This window comes from Aethalodelphis obliquidens, unplaced genomic scaffold (genome assembly GCF_003676395.1).
Source record: "Aethalodelphis obliquidens isolate GAN/ISIS:26980383/991018 unplaced genomic scaffold, ASM367639v1 scaffold28, whole genome shotgun sequence".
Taxonomy (NCBI): domain Eukaryota; kingdom Metazoa; phylum Chordata; class Mammalia; order Artiodactyla; family Delphinidae; genus Aethalodelphis; species Aethalodelphis obliquidens.
This window is the reverse complement of record NW_020837972.1, coordinates 3,446,715-3,471,824: the sequence shown is the minus strand read 5'-3', so window position 1 is coordinate 3,471,824 and position 25,110 is coordinate 3,446,715. Positions and strand designations below refer to the sequence as shown.

The window sequence follows — 25,110 nt, the reverse complement described above, 5'->3', positions numbered from 1 at the left end:
AAAGGATGAAATTCAGGATACGAAAACAAACTATTTTTAAACACTAAAGCAAACACACCAAGATAGCAATACTGCTATTTTCCCATTAAACTAAGTTTCTCTCAATTTGAAAAGTGAGAATAATCTAAACAATACTTCCAAATAAACTGCAGGGAGCTTGGGTGTTGCGGCCTCCGACGGCTTTAACAATGGAAAAATCCCCTCCGTAGAGAAGCAAAAACACAGGCGGGGATGGGGCCGGTCGGTTTTGCCACGTCCTGCCACGTCCCACCAAACGGGTTCCCCCAACATGCCTGAATGCCCAGTGGTCTCCAACTTCAAAATGCAATACTTTTTCTTTTTTCCAAAAAGTTGCTTTTTGTTTTTTAAAAAAAAGTCTTCGAGCTCTTTCTCTCTTGGATTTCCAAAATAACTACTTACTTAATACCAAATGTCGGGGAGCTAAATTAATTCATTAAGGAAATGCAAGGGCTGTGATGGACACGGAGCGTGGGGCCCCCTGTGATTTCGCTGCCATGAGCCAGAACGTCTTGGGCTGCTCTCTTCCGGCAAAGCTCAGTCCATAAATTCTCCCTTTCAAACCAGGAGCCCAGAAATGTCATAATTATAGCTGATACAGGTAACAGGTGTGCCCCTCTGTTCCTCCCACCTCTGCCACCGCCTTCCAGACAAGCTGCTGGAAGATTTAGTGGTCTAGTCAGGGGTGTCGTAATTACCGGAAACGATTCTGGTTTTAAGGGTTAGATAAAGACCCTCTCCAAATTTAAGGCCAGACCGATGTCCATTAGACTTTAACGGGCCCACATAAAAAAAGAAATTTTATCCTCATCTCTCCAAATGTCTGTTTTCCCAGCGCCTCAAGTTCATTTCAGGCTGGCCCAGCGCCGAAAATACTCCTGTCCAGCCCTCGCTCTGCAAAGGCAAGGACTCAGTAGAAACTGACGTTCAAGGAATTAAGCAACTGGGGAGGGGAGGGTGGCTCAGGAAACCCATTTGCTCTACAACTGTTAAGCCAAAATCTGTCGTTTAAAAAATAATAATAAAAGTGGAATTTTAACCCATCATCCAGAGATAGAGAGACAGGAAGGCTGGAGGGAGCCCAGGAAGAAAGGGAGGGGGTGTACCCAGCGATGCCTGGCTAAACAGCCCGCCATCAAGAATGACACACTCTCCCCTTCTGAGACTCGGTGTTCGGAAAGGCCAAAGCTGCAGGCTGTTTTGCTCTGGTTTTCTTTTTCCCAGCTTTCGAGACTTACGCATACTTTTTCTTCCTTCTTTGGAAGTCAAACCACGCGTTTCCTTAAAAGTTACACACACACACACACACACGCACGCACGCACGCACGCACACACAAACACCCAGCACCACCGTTTGTCAAGAAGCAGCATGGAAGGTGCCCCAGAGAGGTTTAAGATTCTTTACTCTTCTCCACGTCTGTGCTCAGCTCCCAGTCAATTAAGAATTAATGCTTGAAAACTTTCCGGGGACCAAGACACCAGAAGGAAGCCGATGGATGTTCTTTGGTCGTGTCCAAGGCTCTGGGGGGCTGAGTTTGTTGGATTGGGCTTTTCCTCCCTCCTCCCAGACAAGTGATGCTTGGAGGGGCCTCGCCCTCCCTTCCTGTCCTGAGGAAGTGGTGGGAACCTCAACTGGGGGCCTTTATTCCGTGACGGCCAAGGGGGCCCATTAGTGCACACAGTCACACACACACACATACACACACACACTTCTAATCCCGGCAAAATGCTTCACACACACTGAGCACAAAATAAATGCTTATTAACTAAACTGACCCCAAATGGTAAAATGTACAAGTAAATTAATCACGCCTCTCCTGGAGGCCTAACAGGATTACAAATTCGGCAAAAATTGACCACACGGAGATCAATAAGCTTCTACTTAAAATTGAACAGGGCCAAAACTTTGCATGAGCTGCTTCTTGGGGAAAAAATTAATTTATTTTTTCGTTTCTTATTAAGACTTCTCAGGCCTGTGTGTGTTCATGTGTGTGTGTGTGCACTCATGTGTATACTCGAGTAGGGGTGCGCATGCCTGCGTGCACAAGCAGAAACCGGCAAAAGGCATCCAGAGCTTTATGCCCAGACAATTTAGAAATAGTCACGGCATAAGGATCGTGAAATTGCTCCTGTTTAAAAAAGCCAAATTTTGGTCCACAGCCTCCCTTCCCTCAAATACTAAACATCCACCAAAAGTTACATCGCAGGAGATGAAAATGGTCAATTTGCTTTGAGCCAATTAGGCCTGTTGATGGCTGGACCGTGGGTCCCCTGAAGGGGAGGAAAGTGAACCTCTAATTCATCCAGCTCCTTTCCACACTCGGCTTATCTCGAGTCAGGGAAATCTTCCTCTTGCTGAATTTGTCATCTACTTGCCTTCCCTTTTTGCCTACTATTCAGAAAATGGAAAAAAATGTATGTATTGTGTGGGAGGGCACTGCTTGCGTTTTAAGACAGTGGGACCTGCCTGCAAGGTCTGTAATAGGCAAGGTTATCCCTAAAGAGGCTCAGTGCTGGGAGAGAAGCATCAGTGGTCACTTTACGGGGTCATCAGGGAAAAGGTCACTCCTTTTTCCCACCCCCATCGTCCCTCTTTTATGGAAAGATCTGGGTGCATCTGTGAAACTCTATGCTTCTGCAGCAGGCCTCGTGGGACCAGCTTCTCTGCAGGAAAAGTTAGCCACAGCCACATTACGAGGCTCGATCCACCCAGGGCCCATCTGGGTCTTCATCCCCGCGCCCCACGCCCCGGCACCGCATGGCTAGCTTGGCCACTAACTACACAGAAAGGGGCTCTGACTGCTAAGAAACCCATGACGTGGTCATCCGCCCCAGGCTGGGTTCCCCACATCTCTTTCCCCCATACATCTGCGGTCACGTGGAAGGCCCAGGCCCAGCAGGGAGAGCTGAGCCAAGAACTTTCTGTCCTTTATGATGGCCAACACCAGCCCCCAAGCAATTCCCTCACTCCCAGCCTCGCCCGGGAGGTGTTACTATAAATGACTTCCACACTTACAAATTATTTTCCACTCCTAAACCCTGTGTCGGTAAATATTTCGACTCATAGGGACACACTTCTCCCCTCTCCATCCATCCCTTGATCACCTGCCCCCGCCCCCGGAGAAAATAAACTGCACCCCCATCTCCATCCAGTCTTCCTAACTGGGGCTGTTTCTCTCTCTGCCTTCCGGCTCAGAGGAAAGGACAGAGTGTCCACATCAGGACTCAGGCCCTTGAATTTCAAGGACTTTTCCAACAGCCCATGCGGTCAGGGTAGAACCCGCTTACTTCCAGTGAACACTCCACCAAGCCTGGCCTTCTCTGGAAGGCTGAGCTCTGGGGATTTCAAAGCAGGCTATGTTTTCTGCCGACTTCCCCAGCCCTTCTCTGATCATAAGATGGTCCCTCAGAAGTATTTTATTCCTGGTGGTCGTTGCCAATCACTCGACAATATTTGTGTTCCCAGATCCAAGGGCATCTGAAAAACACTGCTTCATGGTAACTTTAAAGGGTCATATCTTTTCCGCATCTCACCCTGCCCTGGATGATTGGATGAACAGGGGGCAGGGTGTGTGTGTGTGTGTGTGTGTGTGTGTTGTGTACAAGTGTGTGTGCGTGTGTGCGTGTGTGTGTGTCTCCTCTCATTGCAGGAGCTCCCAAATATGACCAGGGGCACCACCAATGGATCTCTCAAACTGGGGACAGACAGAGTCCTCCAGTCATACCAGGCAAAGCCAGCTGGGTCAGAAAGGCCCAAGCCCACCCCATTCCAGTGAAAGTGTTGACCCAAGCTCTGAGAGCAAATGAAACCTTCGTGCCCAAACACTCTTTAAATCATCATCAGCAGTTAGAAGGGAAAACTTATTTTAAGTCCTCAGATTGCATCTCCGGGCCACTTAGTTCTCACAAGATGGTCTGCTGGAAGAGGGAGCAGGGTGGGGTAAGGCCCAGAAGGGTCTCAGCACCCAGGTTAGTCCGCATCTCCTCTGAAGGCATGACAATGTCGTCTATTTCTGAGTCTCCCTGGAGCGGTGTTTTGACACGTGCAGGATAAAAACAAGAGCCGGTTCCCTCCAACTTTCCAAAGACCATCCGCGTCAGTGGGCCCCAAAGATGCCTTCACAGAAGGGTCTCCTTGTTTTCCTAAATCATTTTCCAACACACCTGATTCACTTAAACTGAACACTAGCAGAGGTAAGTCATACTGAGACCCAGAAAATCAGAGCTCTCTCCTAAGAATCGGAATCCCAGGGCCAATCGTTCCATGAAGAATCCAAGATCTTCCACAGAGACGTCAAAGACAGGAAGAAGACAGAGCCTTTGGGTCACACAATCCATCCTACCAGCTACAGAGGAAGTGGGGCGAGCTGAGTTCGCTGGACCCCTGAGCTTTAATGATCAGAACGTAAAAACCTGCTTTCCCCCTACCATGTGAGTTTGTGTTGGGATGTTTATTGGAGGTTCCCCCTCTTGGGGGAAAAGTCTATCCCACATAAGATGTTCCATCTGGGACATTCAGAGAGCCAGTTTGTTATCATGAATGCGCTAAGCCCTCCAAACTGTTAAATTCAATTGCCGCTATGTTTAAAGGGCATTTGGGTCCTTACGATGATGCATAAATTGTGAAAGGATCAGCACACGACCACTATAAAGTTCTCCCTCCGATCCTGCTTGGCGAGGATACGGAGGTGATGAAAACCTACCAGCTTTCTCAGCCAAGAAGGAAAAGGAGAATTTGGAATGCTGGGGCTACGATGGACCCCCCAGCAGTAGGTATCAGGGATGCCAGTTCGAAGTGACCTTGTGGGGCCAAAACTTGAAGCTATCAGGGCCCACAAAGAGCCCCTTGGATTTCATGATGCTGGGAAGCCTCTCCGCCACTCCGCACCCCATGTCCTTTCTGGGCAAACATCATGTTGGGAGCAGACCCTCCACTTGCTTCCCAAACCTCAGAGGCCACTGATTAAAATGCAAGCCAGCAAACAAAGCAGGCCTCGGAGTCCCGCAATAATTACCCCCCGTGAGAATGATGGCTCTCAAACGCCCCTCCTCGTTCAAGTATATCAAACTTAACCCTGCTTTTCCATCCCGGTCACAAAATAAGTTGGGGGTTCTGGGCCCCTGAAGTGCACATCCGTGGGGTAGCTTCTTACCCACACCCTAAAGTCACTGATGGCCCCGTGAGGCTGCGTGCGGATGTGTGTTGCCCTGTCACTGGAAGACGGCAGAAAATGATCAGGGCCGCCTCGGCACTGGGCGACCCGTCCAGCAAAACGTGATGTGCGAGGGTTCCAGAACCATCTCTTCCTTCCGGTCCCATTCATGAGTTGAGGAGACCATTGGCTGAGCTGTTGTGCACCAGGACACAGAGGGTCCCTGAAGGCAAAGCTGTGACTAATTCAAAAGTCCACCGTCCTCTCCGCCAAGTCGTTGGTACCAAAAGATTACAATAAAGGAGAGGAATTTCCATAAATGAGAAGCAGCGCCCGCTTCCCACAACTGGGAGGGGGCGTGGGGGAGGGGTGGGTGGGCACCGATTCAAAGATTCCTCTCGCGGCTGGAGAGTGGTGTTAGCTGAACTCAGACAGAGAGACACCTCCACGCGCAAAACTCAGCAAGGGGCGACGTACGTCTGCTACCGAAATACTCCAGATCAAAGTCACCCCCAGCCCAGGAGGCCCGGGAGGCCGAGATTTCATAATTAGGATCTTCAAAATCCTCCTCTATTTTTAGGACTTGCGCTCATTCAGTCCTTTACAGAATCAGAACCTGTCAGCTAAGGCCAAAGAGACTGAAGGTCTAGTTTCTCTCCCTGCCACCGCACGCCCCCCAACTCTGCTTTTGGAAAGCAGATTAACGGTAAACTAAAGGAGTAGCTGGATGATTTGATGGAAATACACTTGGCCATACATATGTATATGTGCGTACGCTGGGGTGGGGTGAGGGGTTTGGGGGTGGGGGGCTCCTTCCCATGCTGAATGGCATGGGCCCTGCTCTCCTCCTGTGGGCTGCACATAGACCCAGACCGGACGTGGCACCTCAGCCACACCCTTTCAAGCCAGCCCCCAGACCACTTTGCTGGGCCCCAGGGTGTACCAGAAGGCAAGGAAACTTGAAAATTGTTCCCCAAATGTCTCTCTTCTCAATCATGCACTCATGTATGTATCAACATGTCCGCCACTAGCAATCAAAACCCACACTCAAATCTGTCCACCCAAGACACGCCTAAAAATAGACATCATCCTAAAACAAACACATCGCTGGGCAAGTCAAAATCTGACTTGAGTCAAAACGATGAAGCTGGGTTATTCCTGCCCTTCCAGACGGAAGACTTGGGTGGAACAAGCAGAAGGGCATCGAGGGAAGAATACAAGGTGCACCCACTAGTTACAGGGGACCCCCCCCCAATAGATCCAGGTCCCCTCTGGCACAAGAGGTTTGGGGTTTTTATATTGCAGTGTGCTTGGGAGGCCTACTTGCCCTTACACACTCCCCGCACATTTGATCCTATTGCATAAAGCTATCGACTTTTAATCTCTAAAATGAACCAAACCGAGGCAAATACAGTATTCCTAACTCAAAATATTTACCTCCTAAATGCTTTCGGCAAAGCATATCACTCCCTGGGCAAAGAACACGACCCAAGGTTATTGTCACTCAAGTGGACAGAAAGGTGATTTTGCGAAAGCTTCCAGCATGGAGTGGGTTCAGGAGATCCTGTGAAATCCCAAGGATGCACTCAAGTTTGCCCTTCCAGAGTGGGAAGAATCTCCCTCCTCTAATTTCACCTGGTCCTCCTGGACTGTTTATTAAAGATGTATATTTTATATCAGCAGAGAGTAGCAAGGAACTTCCTGGCAAGGGCAGCCATATTTTCAGGACCTATTAAGATTTTCTTTGGAAATTTAAATACCTCTGTCAGGCAAACAAAATCATATAAGGAATCACAGAATTTCATTTCTAGAAAGAGAAATTAGATTAACCAACCCTCACTCCTTTCCTAGAAATCTCAATAAAATAGAAGTACATTGCAACAGTCTCTTACTTCCGGTCTGAAGGGGCCTCACAAGAAATCTAATTGAATTTAGATTTAAATTAAGAAAGCTAAAGAAAGCAATCCTGAGAAAATGCCTTCAATCTATAAATATTGTATAGATATATATATATAGGAGAATATATAAGTATATATTACATATTAGAAGGCAGAGACTATTTAAAATCAAAACAGCCAGAAAAATCCAGTGGCAGGAACCATAAGTTCAACACCAATAAGCTTCAGGCCCTTAGAAATCCTTGTCCTTTATTAATATTTAGTAGAAATGTATAATTGCAGATGCGTGCTAGGTGGGGATTTTATGTCAGGATGCGGGCAAAGAAGACTGGTTTATTACAACCATGAAATATTGAACAAGCACCAAAGAAGAGTAGTAGTATGTCCCAGACTAGCCAGGGAGCAGGCAGACCCAGACCGTCAGCTGCACAAAGGGGGCTATCTGTTTACATTACCCCTGATTAACACCTGCGAAGTTTTGGGTTACATCTTCCGGATGCTGCAAAAGTCACATGAAGGCATGCAACCCGTGCTGGGTGATTTTTGGGGGAAACAGGAGTGCGAGGCTCCATGACTTCCCAAAACCACTTGGAGGGAGCCTTAAAAATTCTCTCCACGGTGTAAGGAGTGAGGGAAAGGACTCAGAACAAGAGCACTAGGAGCCCTCCGGCTCTTACCCCAAGCCTGCCCCATGTCTAAGGAAATTCAATGTTCAAATCCTGCCTGACTAGTATTTCTTAGCACTGCTTACTGTGTTCCGACTGGAACACTGAGAGAAGCATGAAATTCCAAAAATTTCTCCCGCATCACTGTAAAAATATCTTACCTCCAAAAAGGGCAGAATTGCATGCAGAAGTGTATACAGAGACCTCTCCCGTTTCACGGTGTGTGAAAGAGCGTTTCTAGACATCTCCGGATTTCAAGATAGAGAACAACCAACGGACTAGAAGTTTGGCAATGGTAAACTTATTACGGGAATACAGTTAATTCAAATTTTGAAAGTTGTAAGGGGCTGGGGGGGGGCGGGGGACATACTTTTTTAGGCTTAATATCCTTTATCTACAAACTATCATTATTTCTCCTTCCCTGTTTTGAAATTCCTCCATAGCCACACAGCTATTACAAAGATAGGTGGATGATTTTGCAAACTAATTTCAAATTTATGTGGTCCTCACTGATTTAATAGATGTCTGAATAGGCCCAAACTCAGGCTGGTTTTTTTTGTTGTTGTTGTTGTTTTTCCCTTTGCACAACCTCACCCTTCCCCCACCCCAACTTTGTGCAAACAGAATCTCATGATGAGACGTAGAGTTTTATGATATGAGTTGTTTGGCGGGTTAGGAAGTCAGAGGAAGCATAATTTGGAGAGGATTACTTTCCTGGTTAAAAAAAAAAATCATCATCACATGTGATTCTGGCCTAGACTTTGTGAGAAGTGTTACTTGCCAGTAGAGTTCCCTCCCCTCCAAAGGACATCTAAACCCCATAAGACAATCTGGGCACGTCCCAGTGGCTACACAGCTTGTGCAGTTCTAAAGACTTACTCGTTCTCTCCAACCTGAGCACGATCATTTTGTTAAAGACCGACTAGTATTTTGTCATCAGAGCGAAGAATTTCAGAAACAGTGTTAATATTTAATCGCATTAGTACTGGCGTGTTTTATGGCGTGACAAAATAAAATATCATTACAAAATTGGGCTTTGCCTGAAAGGCGGGGGGCAGGCGGTCAAAGAAAGTGCTCGCTGGGGCTGGAACCTGGAAAAGGTATATCCAAAGCTGCTTCATGGCTGATGGGACCCTGGGCATGTGTTTACGGAAAAGCAGGACGCTTTCCTTTCAATTCTTTTTTTTCTCAACTCTATTTCAAAGTGGTGCACTTCACTCTGATTTTCAGCCAGGGCACTCGGGGGCCCGTTGAAGGCTCTGTGTACCTATTTATACAACATATGCAGATGGACCTGCAGGGTGTTATCATAATGAAAAATTTAATCATCCTTATTTACTACCAGTAAGGGAGCAGGAATCATATGCAGATACCTTATAAAGCCTTAACTAGCAGCCCCAAGGCTGTAGAAGCTGCGAGTGACCTCAATTCGGGGCTTTATCTAGGAAACTGTCCTTCCCACATCACAGAGTGGAAAACAAAGGAGGTCAAGTGGGTGTCCCTGCCGAGGCTTCTAAGGCGGCCAGCCCTGAAGCGGGTCCCTGGAGGAAGTTTCCGTCTCCCGTATGCAGGGGAGGGCTGAGTTTAGTATACAGGGGAAATCAACCCCAAAGTGACTAGCATCTGTTTCCAAAAAAATATTTTCCTTCGTCTGACTGTGATAATGAAACAAACAAAACAAAACATTTCTTTAATGACATTTCTTCATTCACAGTCTGCATTTTTTTTCTGCAAAGGACATTAGTCAGACTGGGAAGGGAACAGTGCAACACCTTAAAAAAAATCTCGTTAAAACCACCCAATTCCTCTGCACCTAAGGCCCTTCAAACGACTTGCAAGCAAAGCGTTACTGGTTTTTCTTTATTAATTCTCTAAATCGTGGGGTTTTTTTTTTCTTTTTAACTCTTCTCGCCCCGTTTTGGCCAATGTGGTCTTAATTACTGTGGGGGCGGGGGGCGGGGGGGGAGGGGGAGAAGGGGGAGGGGGAGGGGCAGCCAGACCAAGCCAGGTAGAAGTGACAGGGGCTGGGATTTGTGCTAACCAGTTATTGATCGGCAGGCCCGAGATGTTGTGTACAAGAAAATAAAAGAGAAGCGGGGCAGAGCAAACAGGATGCTGTGTCCAACTCCATTTTAAAAAGGAGGGAGGGGGGAAAAAGGGAGAGGCAGCGGAGGGTCCCAAACTAACCAATTTATGGCCTTGCCTGGAGAAGCCTGGAGAATGCTGATGCTGGCCGCAGCGTCTGCTGTGCATGCTAAACACCGGGCTTCAAATGAGAGAGCGGCGTCCCGGGCTGGGCAGTAGGCGAACAAAGAGAAAAGCAGCAAGGCCGCATTCAGGGATTAGAAAACGCAAGCGGGAAAGCTACCCGGGACAGGCGGGCGTGAAAGCCCGGAGCTCTGAGCCACCCAACTCCTGCCGCACTTCCCCTCCCCCTCCTCCCGCCCCCATCCCCTTCTCCTAAAACCTACCATCACCTTAAACCCTGGGTCAAGAGATGGCAAGATGCAGGATGTGGACTAGGAAAACTAAGGCAGAGGAAAAGAACCTTAAGAGAAGGCGAGGATGGGGGATGTATTTTTTTAAGACACGGTTAAATCGCCAGCTACTGACTCCATGGTAACATTCAGCCTGGTGAAACCAAGGAAATCCAGTGAGTATTTAAAAGAAAAAGGTAGGCATTGTGGGGGTGGGGGTGGGGGGTGAGGTAGGAAATGATGTTACGTAAAAAGTCCCCATTAAAAAATAAAATGGATAGCTACCGCAGCCCAGTCGTGTTTGGGTTAAAAAAAAAACACTATTATTATTTTATCGGCAATGGTGGTCCATTTACTGACCCCCACCCCACCCACCTTAAAGGCCTCCAGGCCTGGTGGGGAAAGAGTGCTTAGAATGCAAAGGAGAACCGGGACCGGACATCTGTCACCAAAGCCAGGCGAGATATTGACAAACGCGGGTCCTTTGTGTCTTAAGAATATATATCCATATCCCCATACACAAACGAAGCCCTGGCCGATTGGTCTGGTCTCTGCCAAAGTGGACCCCACTCCAGCCCAGGCCCCCCCATCAAATGTCAAGGAGGTGCACTCTGAAGACTGCCTGCCTCCTACCATCCCGACAGGTCTCCAGTTTTTCAATGAAACTCTAATAGTTAAGAAGAGACAAAACAGTTATTCATTAGGAACAAAGGTCAAATTAGGCGTTGCCTCTGAATGATGCTGCAGACACCAGAACTGGTCACTTTTTTTCCCCAGAGATGCTGGCACACGGAAGGGAACTCAAGCTGAAGGTTGGCTGACTAGGAAAAGGTGGGGAGGCATTAACACAGCTTCCCAGGTGTCCTGCCAGGAAGGGGGGGGGGGTGGCAAACAACTCCTGAAAAGTCGAACGAGCCTCAATGTTGAAGGTGAGGAGGGGGTCTGAGTGTGAAAGGGAAGGGGCCTAGTGCTCTGGGCACCCAGTAACTCAGCTAAAACTTGAGGGGGTGGGGCTCTACAATAATCGCCAAAGGGCTTCCGCCTAAGTTGTTACCACCCTCTGGAACCAGAATCTACCTGGCAGCACCTGGGGGGAGGGAAGGGGTCTGCCCACAGAGCCCTAGGTGTAACCAAAGGAAGGGCACCCAGCTCTGAACTGGGCATTAGGAAGGCCCTGCGCCCTCCTGACCCCAAGGGACACCACCCTTTCATGGAGCCTTCAAGGCAGAAGCTAAGGCCTGCAATGGGGGTGGGGCGGGTATCCACCAGGTGAGAAGGGAACAGGGAATGAGTGCATATACCTTCTTTGCTGTTGGGGTTCTGGGGTTTGGCCTTCTCCCAGGGTGCCAGCGTCTTGTCCTCGTCTGCGCCGTCCACCAAAGCCTTGTCGGCCGGCAGGTACCAGGTGGCGCTGTGCTCTGCCATCAGCGAGTCCAGATCGATGGTGCTCATGGCACTCTTGACGGCCTCGGAGCAGCAGCTGCCCAGCTCGCTGTCACCATTCTGAGCACCAGAAGCCCCCACAGCACACTCACCCTTCTTGCCACCTTTGAGCCCCAGGGGCTGGTCCTCAGAGATGCTGAACTGCTGCCTCTGCAGCTGGATCTGTGCCTGGAGGATCTCCAGGGGGTGGATCTCGTCAGGCGGCGGTGCGCCGCTGCTGCTCGTTGGGGTCCGGACCTGCTCCAGGCCCGGCGTGCCGGGATGGCCCGTGCCCCCGCCGCCGTAGCTGTCGGGGGTGGAGGTAGAGGTAGACAAGATGCCCAGGCCAAGCGGGGCTGGGGGCGCCTTCGGTCCATGTTCCCCGGCGCCCAACCCGCGGGGAGGGAGTTTGGGCGAGCCTGTCACCAGAGGGCTCCTACTCGCTTTGGCCAGGGCTGGGGGGTTGTCGGAGCTGGATGACACCTCGTCCTCGTTGGCGTAGCTCGTGCTCACCTCGTCCGAGGCGAACTCGCCCGCGTGCGGGGAACTACCGTCCGACTTTGCCCCACCGTCCAGGGACGCCATGAGGTCCGGCTGGTCCCCCAGGAGCAACTCGGCCCCCTTCCCCCACGAAGGCGACGTGAGCGCCTTCTCATGAGGCGTAGGCGCCCCGCGCGCCTCGCCTGTGGAGCTTCCCCCGACGGCTGCGCCTGGCGCCTGCTGTTGCCCTGGGCTCACTCCAGGCGCGCCCCCGCTGTCCGGCGCTGCCGAGTACTTGTCGAAGAAGGTCCCGGGGCTCACGTGACCACTGTCCCTTTTTCTGCGACCCCGTCCCCGGCCGCCGCCCCCGGGAACCGGCTTGCCGTCGTTCCCCGACGTTGATTCCAGGGTGTAGTTGGGGGAGAGGCTGGTGCCATCTCCCTGGGCGGGCGGATTGGGCGGCCCAGAGGCTTTGGAGCCGCTGCTACTGGTCCCCGACTGGCCTCCGGGCCCTGCGGCCCCAGGAGCAGTCCCTCCTGGGAAGTAATCCGAGCCCGGGTTGCTGGCCATGGCCGCGCCGTCGGTCTCGTTCTGGCTCAGTTTCCTCTTGCCCTCGGGCGGGTTCTTCTTGTTGAAGGTAACGTTGAGGTTGGGGGCTCCAAGGCTGGCGATCATGTTCTGGCAGGCTGTGGAGAGTGCAGCCAGGCAACTCTGGCCGAACAGGTTGTCCTTGGAGCTGGGCTTGTTGAAGGAGCCCAGCGAGAGCGCGCCCAGCTTACTGGCCGAGGTGCGCTGGCTGGGCTGGAAATCAGGCTGCTGCGGGTATGCGCCCCCGCCGCCGCCGCCGCCCGTGCTGCCGCCGCCCCCGCCCGCGCTCGGGGGCGAGTTCACGCCTGGGCCGCTGTGCGGCGTGGCCTGCCGGTTCGCTGCGCCGAACGGGAAGCCAGGCTGGCCCCCGAGCGCTGGCGCTGTGAAATCGGGCGGCTGGGGCCGGCGCTCGGAGGGAGCGCTGGGCAGCCCCACCCCAGCCCCGGGCGACTGCAGCTGCCCCAGGCTGGCCAGGCTGCCCCCGAACTGCAGGCCAGGGGAGGGCAGCGCGGGCACGTGGCCCTCTCCGGGCATCCTCAGCGGCTCCTGCAGAGAGCCCCGGAACAGCACCCCCGAGCCACCGGGCGGAGGGGGCGGCGCCAGTCCGGGGTCGTGCGGGCCGCAGTCAGCGGGCAGGCCTGAACCTCCCATCCTGCGGGGCAGCAAGTCACCCGGCGGCGGGTGCGGACCTGGGAACCATGCACTCTCCTGCGCCAAGTGCTGAGCCTGCTGCTCGAACGTGCCCAGGCGCCCGGCGCCCGCGCCGCCGCTTTCGCGCTCAAAGTTCGGCTGGGCCAAGCCGCCCACTGGGCCGCTGTGCACCAGGCCGCCCTGGCCCACGTCCCCGGGGTGGCCTAGCTGGGCCAGGTTGGGCTGGCGCAGCCGCTGCTGCTGATTCCGCGACGCCATCTGCTTGATCATGAGGGCCGCGTTTTGGCGTTGCTGCTGCTGTTGCTGCTGCTGCTGCTGCTGCTGCTGTTGCTGCTGCTGCTGCTGCTGCAGGGACTGGTGGTCCGGGGCCGGATGCTGCAGGGGTGGCCCCGAGGGGAAGCTGTCGGGCACAGGCGGCGTGAACTCGCCGGGTAGGCCGGAATAGGCTGAGGGCGAGAGGTGGTTGTCCAGAGCGCCGTTGTGCATGCTGCCGTTCCACGAAGCGCAGCGATCCACTCCCGCGCTGCCCGGGAAGTCAAAGCGCGGCCTCTTGGCCACATTCATGTAGGGGGGTGCGTCGAAATGCTGCAGCCGCTGGTTGGGCGTCTGCTGCGGAGGAGGGTGCTGCATGTTGAATACAGGCTCAGAATAAGGGTGCATGCTCCGGTTCTCCAGCCGGTGGATGGGGTACTCGAACTGCGCGTGTTGGCTGGGCAGCATGGGGCCCCCGTCCTGCAGGCCGCCGCTGGGCGTGCCCGCCTCGCCCTGCTGGGGACGCGGGAGCGCAGGCGGACACGAATTTTGCCGGACCAGAAGCCCAGGCGGCGGCGGCGGCGGCGGCGGCGGCGGCTGTTGCTGCTGCGGAGGCGGCGGCGGCGGCTGCTGCGGGGGCTGCTGCGGAGGCGGCGGCGGGGCCTGCTGGGGAGGCTGCATTAACGGGTGCCTGGAGCCTACTGCAGGCTCCAGACCCACGGGCATCTTGCGGGTCCCGCCGAACCTCTCGAAGAACACTCCGTGCTGCTGCTGCTGCTGTTGCTGCTGCTGGGCGTGCATTTTGGACAAGCCCACCATGCCTGCAGCTCTAGGCATGGCCGAGGCACCCGGGAAAGAGCCCCCGGGAACCTGACGACCCGCTGCATAATGAGGCAGCTGCCCCTCAGAATCAGAGGGGGAAAACATGTCGAAATGTCCCGAGGGCGGCTCGCCCGGGTAATTGTATTCCAGCGAGTCGACGGCTCCTTGGTTCGCCACCCTCCGGGGCTCCAGACTGTGGGAATCGGAGCCACTGGAGGCGGGCAGGCCATGGAAGGAGGCGGCTCGGTTAGGGCTCTGGTCCAGCGGCAAGCATGGGGCAGGCACGGCGTGGCCTGAGGCGCCCGAACTGTGGAAGTCCGGGAGGTTCCCAGGTCGCTGCGGGCCGAAGCTCTCCGGCCCCTGGCTCTCCGCCAGGTGATCATAACCCTCGGCGAAGGGCGGCTGGCTGCCCAGGCCGCCGGCCGCGCCGCCGTAGCCGAGCAGACGACCCCCGTGCAGGCACGAGGCCCCAGGATCCGACCCGCCGAAGTTGCCCCCGAAGTGGGGGTGATGCTGGTGGGGGTGGTGGCCTCCCGGGTGGCCGTGGTGCGGCTGTTGGCCTCCAAAGAATCCGTGCACCGGCTGCGCCTGCAGCCCCCCCGCGTGCAACTCCGAGTGGCCGCGCGCGTGAAAGCCATAAGGCTCCATGTTCATGCCCAAGATCGGGGATTCGCCCAGCCCGCTCATGGCAGGGTCCACGGGGCCAGGGGGTCCCCCCGCGTGGAAAGCCGGGGCCTTAAAGTGGGCGTTCATGCTTAGTCCGGCCTCGTTAAAGTTCCTCTCGCCCTGGCCAGCGTTCCTGCTGTTGATCTGGGGCTCGAATTGGTCCAGCCCAAACATACTTGGCGGGGGGCGGGGAGATCAATAGGGCATGACAGCCTGATCTCCGCGGCGCGCCTCCGGCCAGCTACTCGTTCCGGCCCTGGGTTGGGCGCTCCGGGACGCTCAGCAGCGCAGGGACGCAGCGCGCACCGCCACCTCGCCCGGCTTGTGAAGGCTGGGGGTTATCAGCTCCTCTCCCGAAGCTCTCGCTCTGCCCGACGCGGGCCTCTCACATCTTGCGGCGCCGCGGGGCCTCCAGGAGCCGTGTTGGGGGGCCCATGCCCTGGGACGTTAGCACGGCCGCGGGTGGGTTTGCGGGGAGGGGACGGAGCTGCGGGTGACTGAAGACAAAAAGTTAAGTGGGGGGAAGGAGTCGGGAAGGAGGGAGGGAAAGCAGAGCAATCACCTTCTTAAGTCCGATCGGTTTGGGTGGGGAGCCCCTGGACGCTGCCTGAAGCCTCCCGGAGTCCGTGGCGGAGTTGCTAAGGGGCCAAGCAGAGAGACCCTTCAAAGCCGTGGCTGGCGCCGGGGCAAAGACCGAGCGGTCCCTCCCCCCTCCCCCCGGAGTCCCCGCGCTCCGCAGCCCGAGCCTCAGCCAAGCAGGATCCGCTCGCACAGTCCCCGTCGGCCCGAGCAAGCGGCTACTGCTTCTTCAGGGAGTCGGAGGACTGGAGGCTCCGCTCTGCATCACCGGTGCCGGTCCCAGAGCCGAGAGCTCAGCGGGGCTGAGGAGGAGGCGGGTGCCCGGGGTTGAAACCGAGGGTTGGTGGAAGGCGCGGCTCCCCTGTTCCGCGGCGGGTGCGCTGCACCCCGGCGCGCCGCTTCGCGGCCACGTCCGCCGCCTGACGCTTCTGTCCTCCGCTGTTAGGTCTCTGAGTTCGCAGGGATCTCCGCGCCCCGTTCCAGGCGCGGGCGGGCAGCAAAACGAGGGGTTGGGTCGCTCCAAGGCTAGGGTTCCCTGCCTCCCCGCCAAGGTGCTTCGCAAGTCGCCCTCGGACCCAGGGAGGGGGGCGTACGCTGGTTGGGGGCCACGCTGGGCTAGCAGGCTAAGGCTTTCCGGCTGCGCTCTCGGAGCCCGGAATGGGAGGGAGGCGGGGGCAGCTCTGGGGGGTCCGCGCACCCCTCTCCTGGCTGGCGGGGGGGCTCTGCGTGGGGCGTTCCGAGGGTCTCGGCTCCCCTCTCTCTGTCTGCCTCTCGCCCAGAGCCCGGAGAAGCAGCAACAAGTTTTGCATTTCAGCAATCAATTTCAGCCATTACATTTGCACCAATCAGCGCAGCCCGAGCTCCGGGTCCGGGGCGGGGCCCGCTTTTAAGGTGGTCCTGGGTGCTGACTGCTGAGGCCCCCACCACGAACCCGCACTTCGCCAGCTCGGGGGTCCCCAGCGCCGGTCAGCCTCGGGGTCCGGTGCCAGTGCGCTGCGGGCGCACCCTGGCCTCCTCGCGCATCGGTCTGGAGAGGGCGCAGGCAGAGAATGGCGGGAGCTTGGCTTTGTTCACCCCCCTTCCCATTCACCACAGTTCCCAACTCCCCACCCCCAACTGAAGTGAGACCTGCGGTGTGAGTAAGGGGCGGGGAGGTGGGCGGTAAGCGGTGCGGGGCGCTCAGACAATGGGGTCGCCAGGCAAAGATCCTGGACTCACCGCGGAAAGTCGCTGAGTGTCGACTGCGCTTCAGCTGGAGCGAACCCTCGGCTCTCCACCGCTGTCTGATTACTTGTCGCACCCAAGTTAGCCGGACCTCGGATTTCCCTGGAGGTGAAAGCAGACGGGGAACCCCGAAGTTAGGGATCGCCTCCCTCACTAGGGCGCGCACAATTGTTTCCTATCCCCACTGTCTAGGGTTCCCGGTTCTCAATGGCCGGCTTCCGCCCGGAGGAACCATAACCACTGGGCCACTTTATGGGGGGCATATCGGAGCAGCCCAGCGCCAGAGCGGCCAGGCAGTTAGGAGCCCCGAGAAGACCAGCGCGCAGAGGGCCACACTGGCCGGCCGGAGCACCCTAGTTCAGGCACCCCGGTCAAGGCCCAGGCCCTCTTGGGGCGCGAGGTTGGCCTCCTTAAGAGATCAATTAAACTGAAGAGCCCAAAGAACTGAATTGGGTTGTGATACTAAAATCAATAGGAGTAATTTAATATCTGCCCTGCTCTTTATGAAATATTTATCCCAATAATCTTAGTTAAAATGTTTAGATCTTCCTGATCCCCACTGAGTCTGCAATCTATCTTGCAATTAGAAGTTGGGAGTTAGAGGTGATGGAGGGTAGAGGAAGTATTTATTCTCTGTGCCTGCATGTGTGTATTTTCCTCCCTAAAGCGTCTGTACGGGAGGAAGGGGGAGCAGGCTTTTAATTTTCCTTGCCATAAAATAGCACGAGGCGATTTTGCTAGCAGACCAGCATTCTTAGGAGAAGGGGAGAAAAGGGAAATTTCTTTGAAGTGCCCCTGATATCGCTATTAAATCTAAATAAAATTAAGCATGGTGTATAAAGATGCCTTTTCCCCCCAACAAAAGAAAGTGTTTATCGCCCAAGACTGTCTAGCGTTTGCTAAATTGCGCATGAAATCTGAAATGAAATAAACGTTATAATAAAACCAACCCCTGAGCCCTTTTTATTTTAAAACCTCAGATTGCACTTCACCGTCGCGGGGCGGGGAGTTAAAAAGTTACCAGGACGAGCGTGCGGATTCATCGCTCCCCAGAGTTACTGCTGGGAAGGCAGACGCTAGGTGTTCCAGAACCGAAAATGCCAGGAAAATGGGCTCAATTTAGACGGAGGGGAGGAAGAAGCAGGGTCTTCAGGGACTCCGGGAGAAAATAACACCCCCCCTTCGATAAGAATAAAAATAAAAGCAAACAATAAAAACCTGCAACTTTAAAACTCAGAGAGCAGAAGCAAGCTCAGATCCAAGGCCCTTCGTGGGACCTCCCTGTTGTGGATGTCTACAGATATTTTTTTCCTTTTTGAAATTAAAAATGAAAATTACCCCCACCAAAAATTAGGTCCATAAATAAGCATCCGGGAAGAAGTATTTGTACAGGGAGGTGGAGTTTTAAAAGGATTTTTCTGCAGGATCAGGTTGTTGGTCTGTGATTAAATATTGATTTTGTGTAATTAGTTTTCATGTGAACTATCCTCTTGCTGATAGCTTAGAGGTTTCAGAACTAGAAAAGAAATGGAATTGGACATGGAAATTATTACTTAGCAAAGTGACAGGGAAGTGAGAGCCGAAGAAAAGACTGAGGCTTGGCTGATTTCGGCACAAAGAAATAAAGGGCGTGGGTAAGCCTCCAGTGACCTCCCCACCCCCACCCTGGGGCCCCAGGCCAGAGCTGGGGAGACCCAGAGCCTCCTGGGCAGGAAGGAGACCAGTAGAAGGAATGGCTGCCAGAAGGAGGACCCTGCATGGGCAAAGACCTATGCAAAACCCATGACATCTGGTCACATACCTGGTCCAGAGTGGTGGGTTCTGGGTTCTGGGTGCCTCAGGAGGCACCGTTTAAGGGCTTTATGTCTCTGTGTGTCTGGAGAGAACAGGGACAGTTGGGGCCTGTCTGGAGCCCTGGGTGGGCCAGGGCGGTGGGAAAAATGACCCGCAGACCTGCAGGTCTGGGGAGACCCCGGTTGGGGTGTGCTGTTGGCTGAGGCATGACTTCACACGGGGCTGGGAGAGGGTCCCCTGAACACCTGGGCAGGTTTCCTGTGGAATAATTCTGTGCGTTCCAGGGAGGGGTGGTGTGGGAGTATTTTTCTGGGACTGTTTCCAAGAGTTAAGTCTACAAGGTGTGTGAGTGTCTGAAAGCAGAGTGTGTTTGGGCCCGGCTGTGTTTCTGTTCAGAATGTGTGTCTGGGTCACCTTTCCTTAACACTAAAGAATGTTGTGCGGGTGTGTGGCTTGTGCCTGCATTTGTGTCTTGGCCCGTGTGTGCCGGTGCAGGGCACCTGCGCATGTTTGTGTCCATGCCTGTGTGTGCCCACGTTCCTGTGTCTCTGGGTGTCTCCGTGAGCGTCCCTGTCTGCCCCCCAGACCCATGCTCCTCTCTGTGGATGCCTCTGTGTTTGTACCTCTGTGTGTGTGGCTGCCTCACACCTTGCGTGCCTGCATCTCTGCTCACGTGTGTCTGTTTTCTCTGCGAGTGTGAGAGGCCGTGCCCCTGCCTGTGCCCATCTGTGCCAGTGGACGTGCTGGCGTGTGCGCCTCCACGGTGTGGGCGCCCCTGCGTGTGCCTGTGTGTGCATTCTGCCTGCACCGGCCCGCAGCTTCTTTGAAACAGACACATTGCCCCCTAGTGCTCAGACACATTCAAAGTTCCCTCCCGCTGGTGCAGAGCCTGGAGCAACAGGAGCAGCAGGGGTTCCAACCCCGGGGCCTTTCCCTCCTCTTCCCCTTCCTTCGGCCTTTCCCTCGAGGGGCGCTGAGTGTGCTGGCACCAGTCAGAAGGGGTCTCCCGGGCAAGGAAAGGAGGAGACACAGCTGGACTGGGGCCCCAGAGCTGAAGAGGGATGCTCCCAGCTGGTGACAAGTGGGGAGCTGCCCCGAATGGCCCCAGGAGCCCCAGTCCCAAAGGGGACTGCAACTAGTGAGCCCCCCACTCCACAAAAAAGCACAAAACAACCCACACTCAACACCCTTTCCTCAGTAGGCACACAGCCTTCACCCTTGCCCATCAGGCCCCCAAAACCAATGCAGGCACACGCACTCACAGACACACTCACACATACCTCCATAGTGGACAGATCAGCACACTGGCTGCTGGCTATTGAAGCCTCCCTGCTTTACATCCAGGGTCCCATTTCATCCTTGTAGCAACCCTTCAAGGTTGGGACTCTGAACCTGTTTTACAGATGAGGACATAGAACCTCAGACTGGGCAAATGGCTTTCCCAAAGTCAAAGAGTGGCAGAGCTGGGATTCCAAACCAATCTGCCAGACCCTGACCCCTGGCTCTTAACCACCACCTGTTCTACCTGAATGTACTAGTTCAGGTAAAGCGATTAGCACAGTACGGGGAACGTGGTAAGTGCCAAGAAATGTTGGCTACTTTTATCACTACTGCCATTATGATCATCATTAATATTATTGTGATGATGATTAGCACTATTCTCTGGGTGTCTCTCTACCACACCAGTGTGAGAAATTAGTGCACATGCACGTGTGTGCAAGAGCACGCACACACACACACAAACACTTTTGTTCTCAGCCCGCTCCCCACTAACCCCCATCCCCTTTAGAGCTTGGAAGCTCACAGGAATCACAGCAGACCTAGTCTCTCTTGCAGGCAAAGTCCCCAGGAGGCCTGGAGGGGAACCTGCTTCCACTGACACCTCTCTCTCCTGAGTCAGCGGTGGAAAGCATGTGAGCTTTGGCATTGCACACCCAGATTCAGATCTTGGCTTCACCACTTCTCATCTGTGTGACCTTGGACAAAATACTTTCCTCTTCTGAGCCTCAGTTTCCCCTGCTGGGAAGGGGACTCATAGCCAGTTCATATGGAGCATAAGGATTGGCTCATAAGGAGACAAGGTTTTAAAAGTGGCACAGAGCATGGCAGATGGCGGGCATTCATTAGATGGTAGCCTCTTATTACCATTAGTATCATTATTATTTCTTCTGTGTTTGGATCCAGGGAGGTGAAAAGCAGAACAAGGATGCCAGAGAAACTGGGTTTATTTAACAAATCAGCCTTGCCTCACCAGCCAGTCTTTGAGAGAAAGAATGACTCTCTTAGGTGGTCACCTCAAACTCTCTCACCCCCGACTGTGCTGGCGTAAGCGGGTGCAGGCTCAGCATCTGTTCAGGGAGCAGCCAGGGCTGAAGCCTTTGGGGAAGGTCCAGCTATGGCCAGGATAGAGGATATGGTAGCTGGCTAGAGGTTAGAAGGCATGAGACCTTCATGTAGCCACAGGCTGCCAGTTGCTAGGCAACAGTATCCCCTCCCTCTCTCTATGCATGATGCCTGATATCTTTTGGGGTCTCTTCTCCATTGAATAAATACATATTGAATGCCTACTGAATGTCAGGGTTCAGCCTAGGAACTTGGGGAAAAAGTAGAAGATCCAGTCCCAGCCAGATCAAAGGAAACCTCGTATTCTATGCAAAAGAGACTACATTACACACTATAAGGGATAAAATAACTGTCTTAGGAGAGATGGATAATTGAGAAGTGTTCCCAGAGGTGGGTTTTGAAGGTAGAATAGGAGTTTAACAACCCAACCAGGGTCAAAAGACTTCCCAAGCAGGGGAATCAGATTAGAAGGAGTGTGGGAAGTTTTAGGCAGCACTTCGTTTAGAGTAGGACAAGGGAGGGGCAGGGTCTGAAGCCCAAGAGGTCAACAGGAACCAAGATCAGGAGGACCACAAAGGCAGATGGGACATTTTGGACATGGTTCTGGGGAGCCAGCCATGAAAGGGTTTTAAGCAAAGCCAAGTGACATAATCAGAGGCGAGTTTCAAAAGGACCTCAGGATCTCCCTTTTCTTTGCCTTCAAGGTAACCCCAGAAGCCATCTTCACTGGTTTCCCAGAAAACAAGGCCTGGGAGAGGGAAAGTCCCAAGTTTGTCCCCAAGCAGCCAGCACAGATCAAGGCAATACCTGCTGGCTCTCCCACCCCAGGGCTGCTTGCACAGACAAGGGTCCCCTCCTGCCTCAGGGATGACAGATGCTGCTTCCTGCTGAGTAGGACTTCCCACCCTCAGCGGGGGAGGCCAAGGGGCATTTCCAAGAGAGACATTCTAGGTTCAAAGCCCAGTTCCGCCACACACACAGTTCTGACCACATGACCCTGGGCAAGCCCTGGACTGGAGCTCCATTTTCTGGATCTATAGTAATACCTGTGTCCCAGGGTGTCCAGAAGGCTAAAAGTGTGGGAAAACACCCAGCCTACACTCTATAACATGTACCATATACAATAGATATTCTCACAGTATATTATATATTCTATTATTATATTATATAGCTACCGTGTGAGGTGGGGTTTGTTAGTTTTCCCATTTTACAAAGGAGGAAGCTGAAGCACAGAGAGGTGAAGGGATTTGGCCCAGGTCATCCAGCAAGTGAAAGGCAGAGTGGGACTCACACCAGCCCCAGTGTGACCCCACCATCAGCCTGCAAACCAGTCCACAGTCTAAACAACTTGGGCCCAGGTCTGAGTCCCAGAGTTTGGGGCTAGGGAGGGGCATGGGAAGGGCCTAAGAAACGCCCCCTCCTCTGCCCCAGGAGTGCCCAGCCTGGGGAGGGATACCCCTCCTCTGCTTCTTCCTGTACCTCCCTGCTTCCCAGAGGCCCCCGGGGCCTGACACAGAGTTTCAATACAAGGGAGCCACTGACCTTCCCCTTGAACAATAGCTGGACAAGAAGTGGCTGTTTCCCAGCTCACCTGGCCGAGTAGGGTCACCTGCACAGGACGAGAGCTCTGGCCACCATAAGGCATTTCGACTTCCCGGGGAACCAGACACACAGGGGCCTGCTTCCAGCATCAAACCCTCCCTGACAACCTAGCCTTCCCTCAGACACACTCCCTTTCCAGGATCTAGCTCAGAGCCAGCATGGACATCCAAACTGCAGGGCAACATGCCTAGCTGTGACCTGGAGGATCAGAAACAGGGCCACTGCCTGGAAGTATGAATAGCAACCTTGATAAGAGCTGCCCCTTATCTGAGCACAGAAGCTCTCCCAGACCTCGTTTAATCTTGAAAGCACTTCCAGGAGGACAGAATCTCCGTTATCCTTGGGAACTTTCTGGAGGCCACGAGGCTTGTCCATGGCAGGGCCCAGTCTCAAGCCCAGCCCATAGGATCCTGAGGCGATTCAGCGGACCTCCCCATCTATGAAGATTTCTCTTCCCCAGATGGCATCCAGCTATGAGCTCCTATTTTCCATTCTCTAAGCGGAGTGCACTGAACCCAGGCCCTGGTCCCAAAATAACTCAAACCAGCCCCACGAGCTGGAACTGAGGCCCCTGGCGACTCCAGAGCCCAGTCCAGCCTCCCCCTGAAAAAGTTCCCATTCAGCAAAAAAAAAAAAAAAAAAAACAGGCATCATACATAAAGCATCACGCACCACACAATTAGTCAGAAAATGGGAAGTTCGGGAGGGTTCATAATTATCCAACAAACCTATTTAGCTTGATCCCCCCACCCCTACGTTTTCTCTCCCTGCAGCAATCAGCAGTGTGGGCTCATTACCACCGAGAATCTAGCTGGCAAACCAGCTTCATAAACGGAACCAAACAAGCATACACGATGGGAAAACTTTGGACCAGCCAGTCATTAGCCAAAGCTTTTCAAGTCACGTCTCTGTTGCTCCCCCATCCCCACCCCTCCCCTGCTGGGGAAGGCTGCTGCACGCGGTGTCTTCATGGGGCTGGGACGGGGGCTGGGAGAATCACCCCCAAGGCAAGGGGAAGGTCACCCAGACTTGGTCCCGCAGTGCCCAGGGCCAAGGACTTGTCTCCCAGAAGGGACCCGCTCTGTGTAGCAGCAGCAGCAGCAGCCGCAGCTGCCAGGGTGGCCCGGTAGGTCCCTATTTGCTCAGCACTGTCCCATCCCTCTTTGCTTTCCGTCACCGAGGGGCAGGCTGGTGTGGCTCACAGCATCACACAGATCTGAGATCTGTGACCTGAAACAGGTCATTCCCTTCCCTGTGCCTCAGTTTCCTCATCTGGAAAAGCAGTTGTCAAAGGGCACTTGTGAGGATAGATTAAGTGTCACAGTCTCGCATTCCCCCTAGGAGGTAAGTGGAGGGGTTATAAGGACACGGAGGTGTCCTCTATAGGGCTTCCTGGAAGTGTGAACTCCCGTGTAGGAAATGCACCCCCTCCTCCAATGACTCACAGTAAGAGGGAAGTGGTCTCCAGTCTTGACGGTGTGCTGCGTTCCATGCTGAGTCCTTGCCATAAGGTTATTTCTAATTCCCACAGCAACCTTACAACAGGGTCCTTTGTGTGTGCCCATTTTGCAGAAGGGAATGTAGAGGAATGCACACCGCTTTGGGAAGGAGCGTGGGGAGAGTTCCTCCGAAAACAAAGCCCACACCTGTCACCCAAAGGGCCCCAGCAGGAATCAAACAGAACTCCCCAGGGAAGCCTCAGACTCCCCCCCACCCAACCCCCAACCTGGCACTGAGGCTGTGAAGCGGACCCGGGACCAGCGGGCTTTGAATGCCCTTCCCACTCTGACGAGGAAATAGAGTCCAGAGAGAGTAAGTAATGTGCTTATTTGAGTCAGATCCTTAGAAAAGTTCACAAATTCTCACTGTTTGGTCCGTGACAGTACGAACAGATCTTCTTCTGAACGTTGTTTTGCGTGTAACCAGGAGGACAGTACCGCCTAGGAGTGAATGGGGTCAACCTCAAGCTCGGCCGCTTATAGTGGCTTATAGTGGCTTTCCCTCTCAGAGCCTCAGTTTCCCCATTTGTCCAATGGGGAGAACGATAGCTCCTAGGGTTGTCAGGGAGAGGGGATCCAGCAGAGAGAGCACTTAGCACACAGTTAACACTCAATAAACAGCAGTGCTACTGCACAGAGCGAGGCCCCTGCCGGGCGGGCCGGCTCCCACAGGGCGGCCCTGAGATGGATTGATGAGGTGCCAGTGTCACACTTTTGCTCCCTCTCAGACCCTGGCTGTGCGGTCCCAAGGCTCCCAGCTTGCATCCAGAGGCCTCGCAATGCCAACACGCTGCAAGCTCCGAGGAGGGGCGGCGCTCCGGTGACTCCACCCTGGGTTCTCCAGACTAGGCCGCAGCTGTGCGAGGCCCACCCTCCCCTGGCTGCCGCCTCCCCAGCTGAGGCCCAGCAGCCTCTGACTTTGCCACCGGGCCACCTGGTAAGCTCCGGGTGGGTTCCAGGCGCCAGCTGCCCCCCCA

General features: G+C 54.1%; 1 protein-coding gene across 1 annotated transcript in view; it reads right to left on the bottom strand.

Moving 5' to 3' along the window:
* The window catches only part of MN1 (MN1 proto-oncogene, transcriptional regulator), a 47,134-nt gene extending 30,651 nt beyond the window's left edge, over positions 1-16,483 (bottom strand). The window contains exon 1 of the mRNA XM_027124415.1: positions 11,513-16,483. Coding sequence (XP_026980216.1) covers positions 11,513-15,266 — 3,754 coding nt within the window. The 5' untranslated portion in view covers positions 15,267-16,483. The remainder of the gene's footprint in view (positions 1-11,512) is intronic.
* Positions 16,484-25,110: the final 8,627 nt, after the last annotated feature.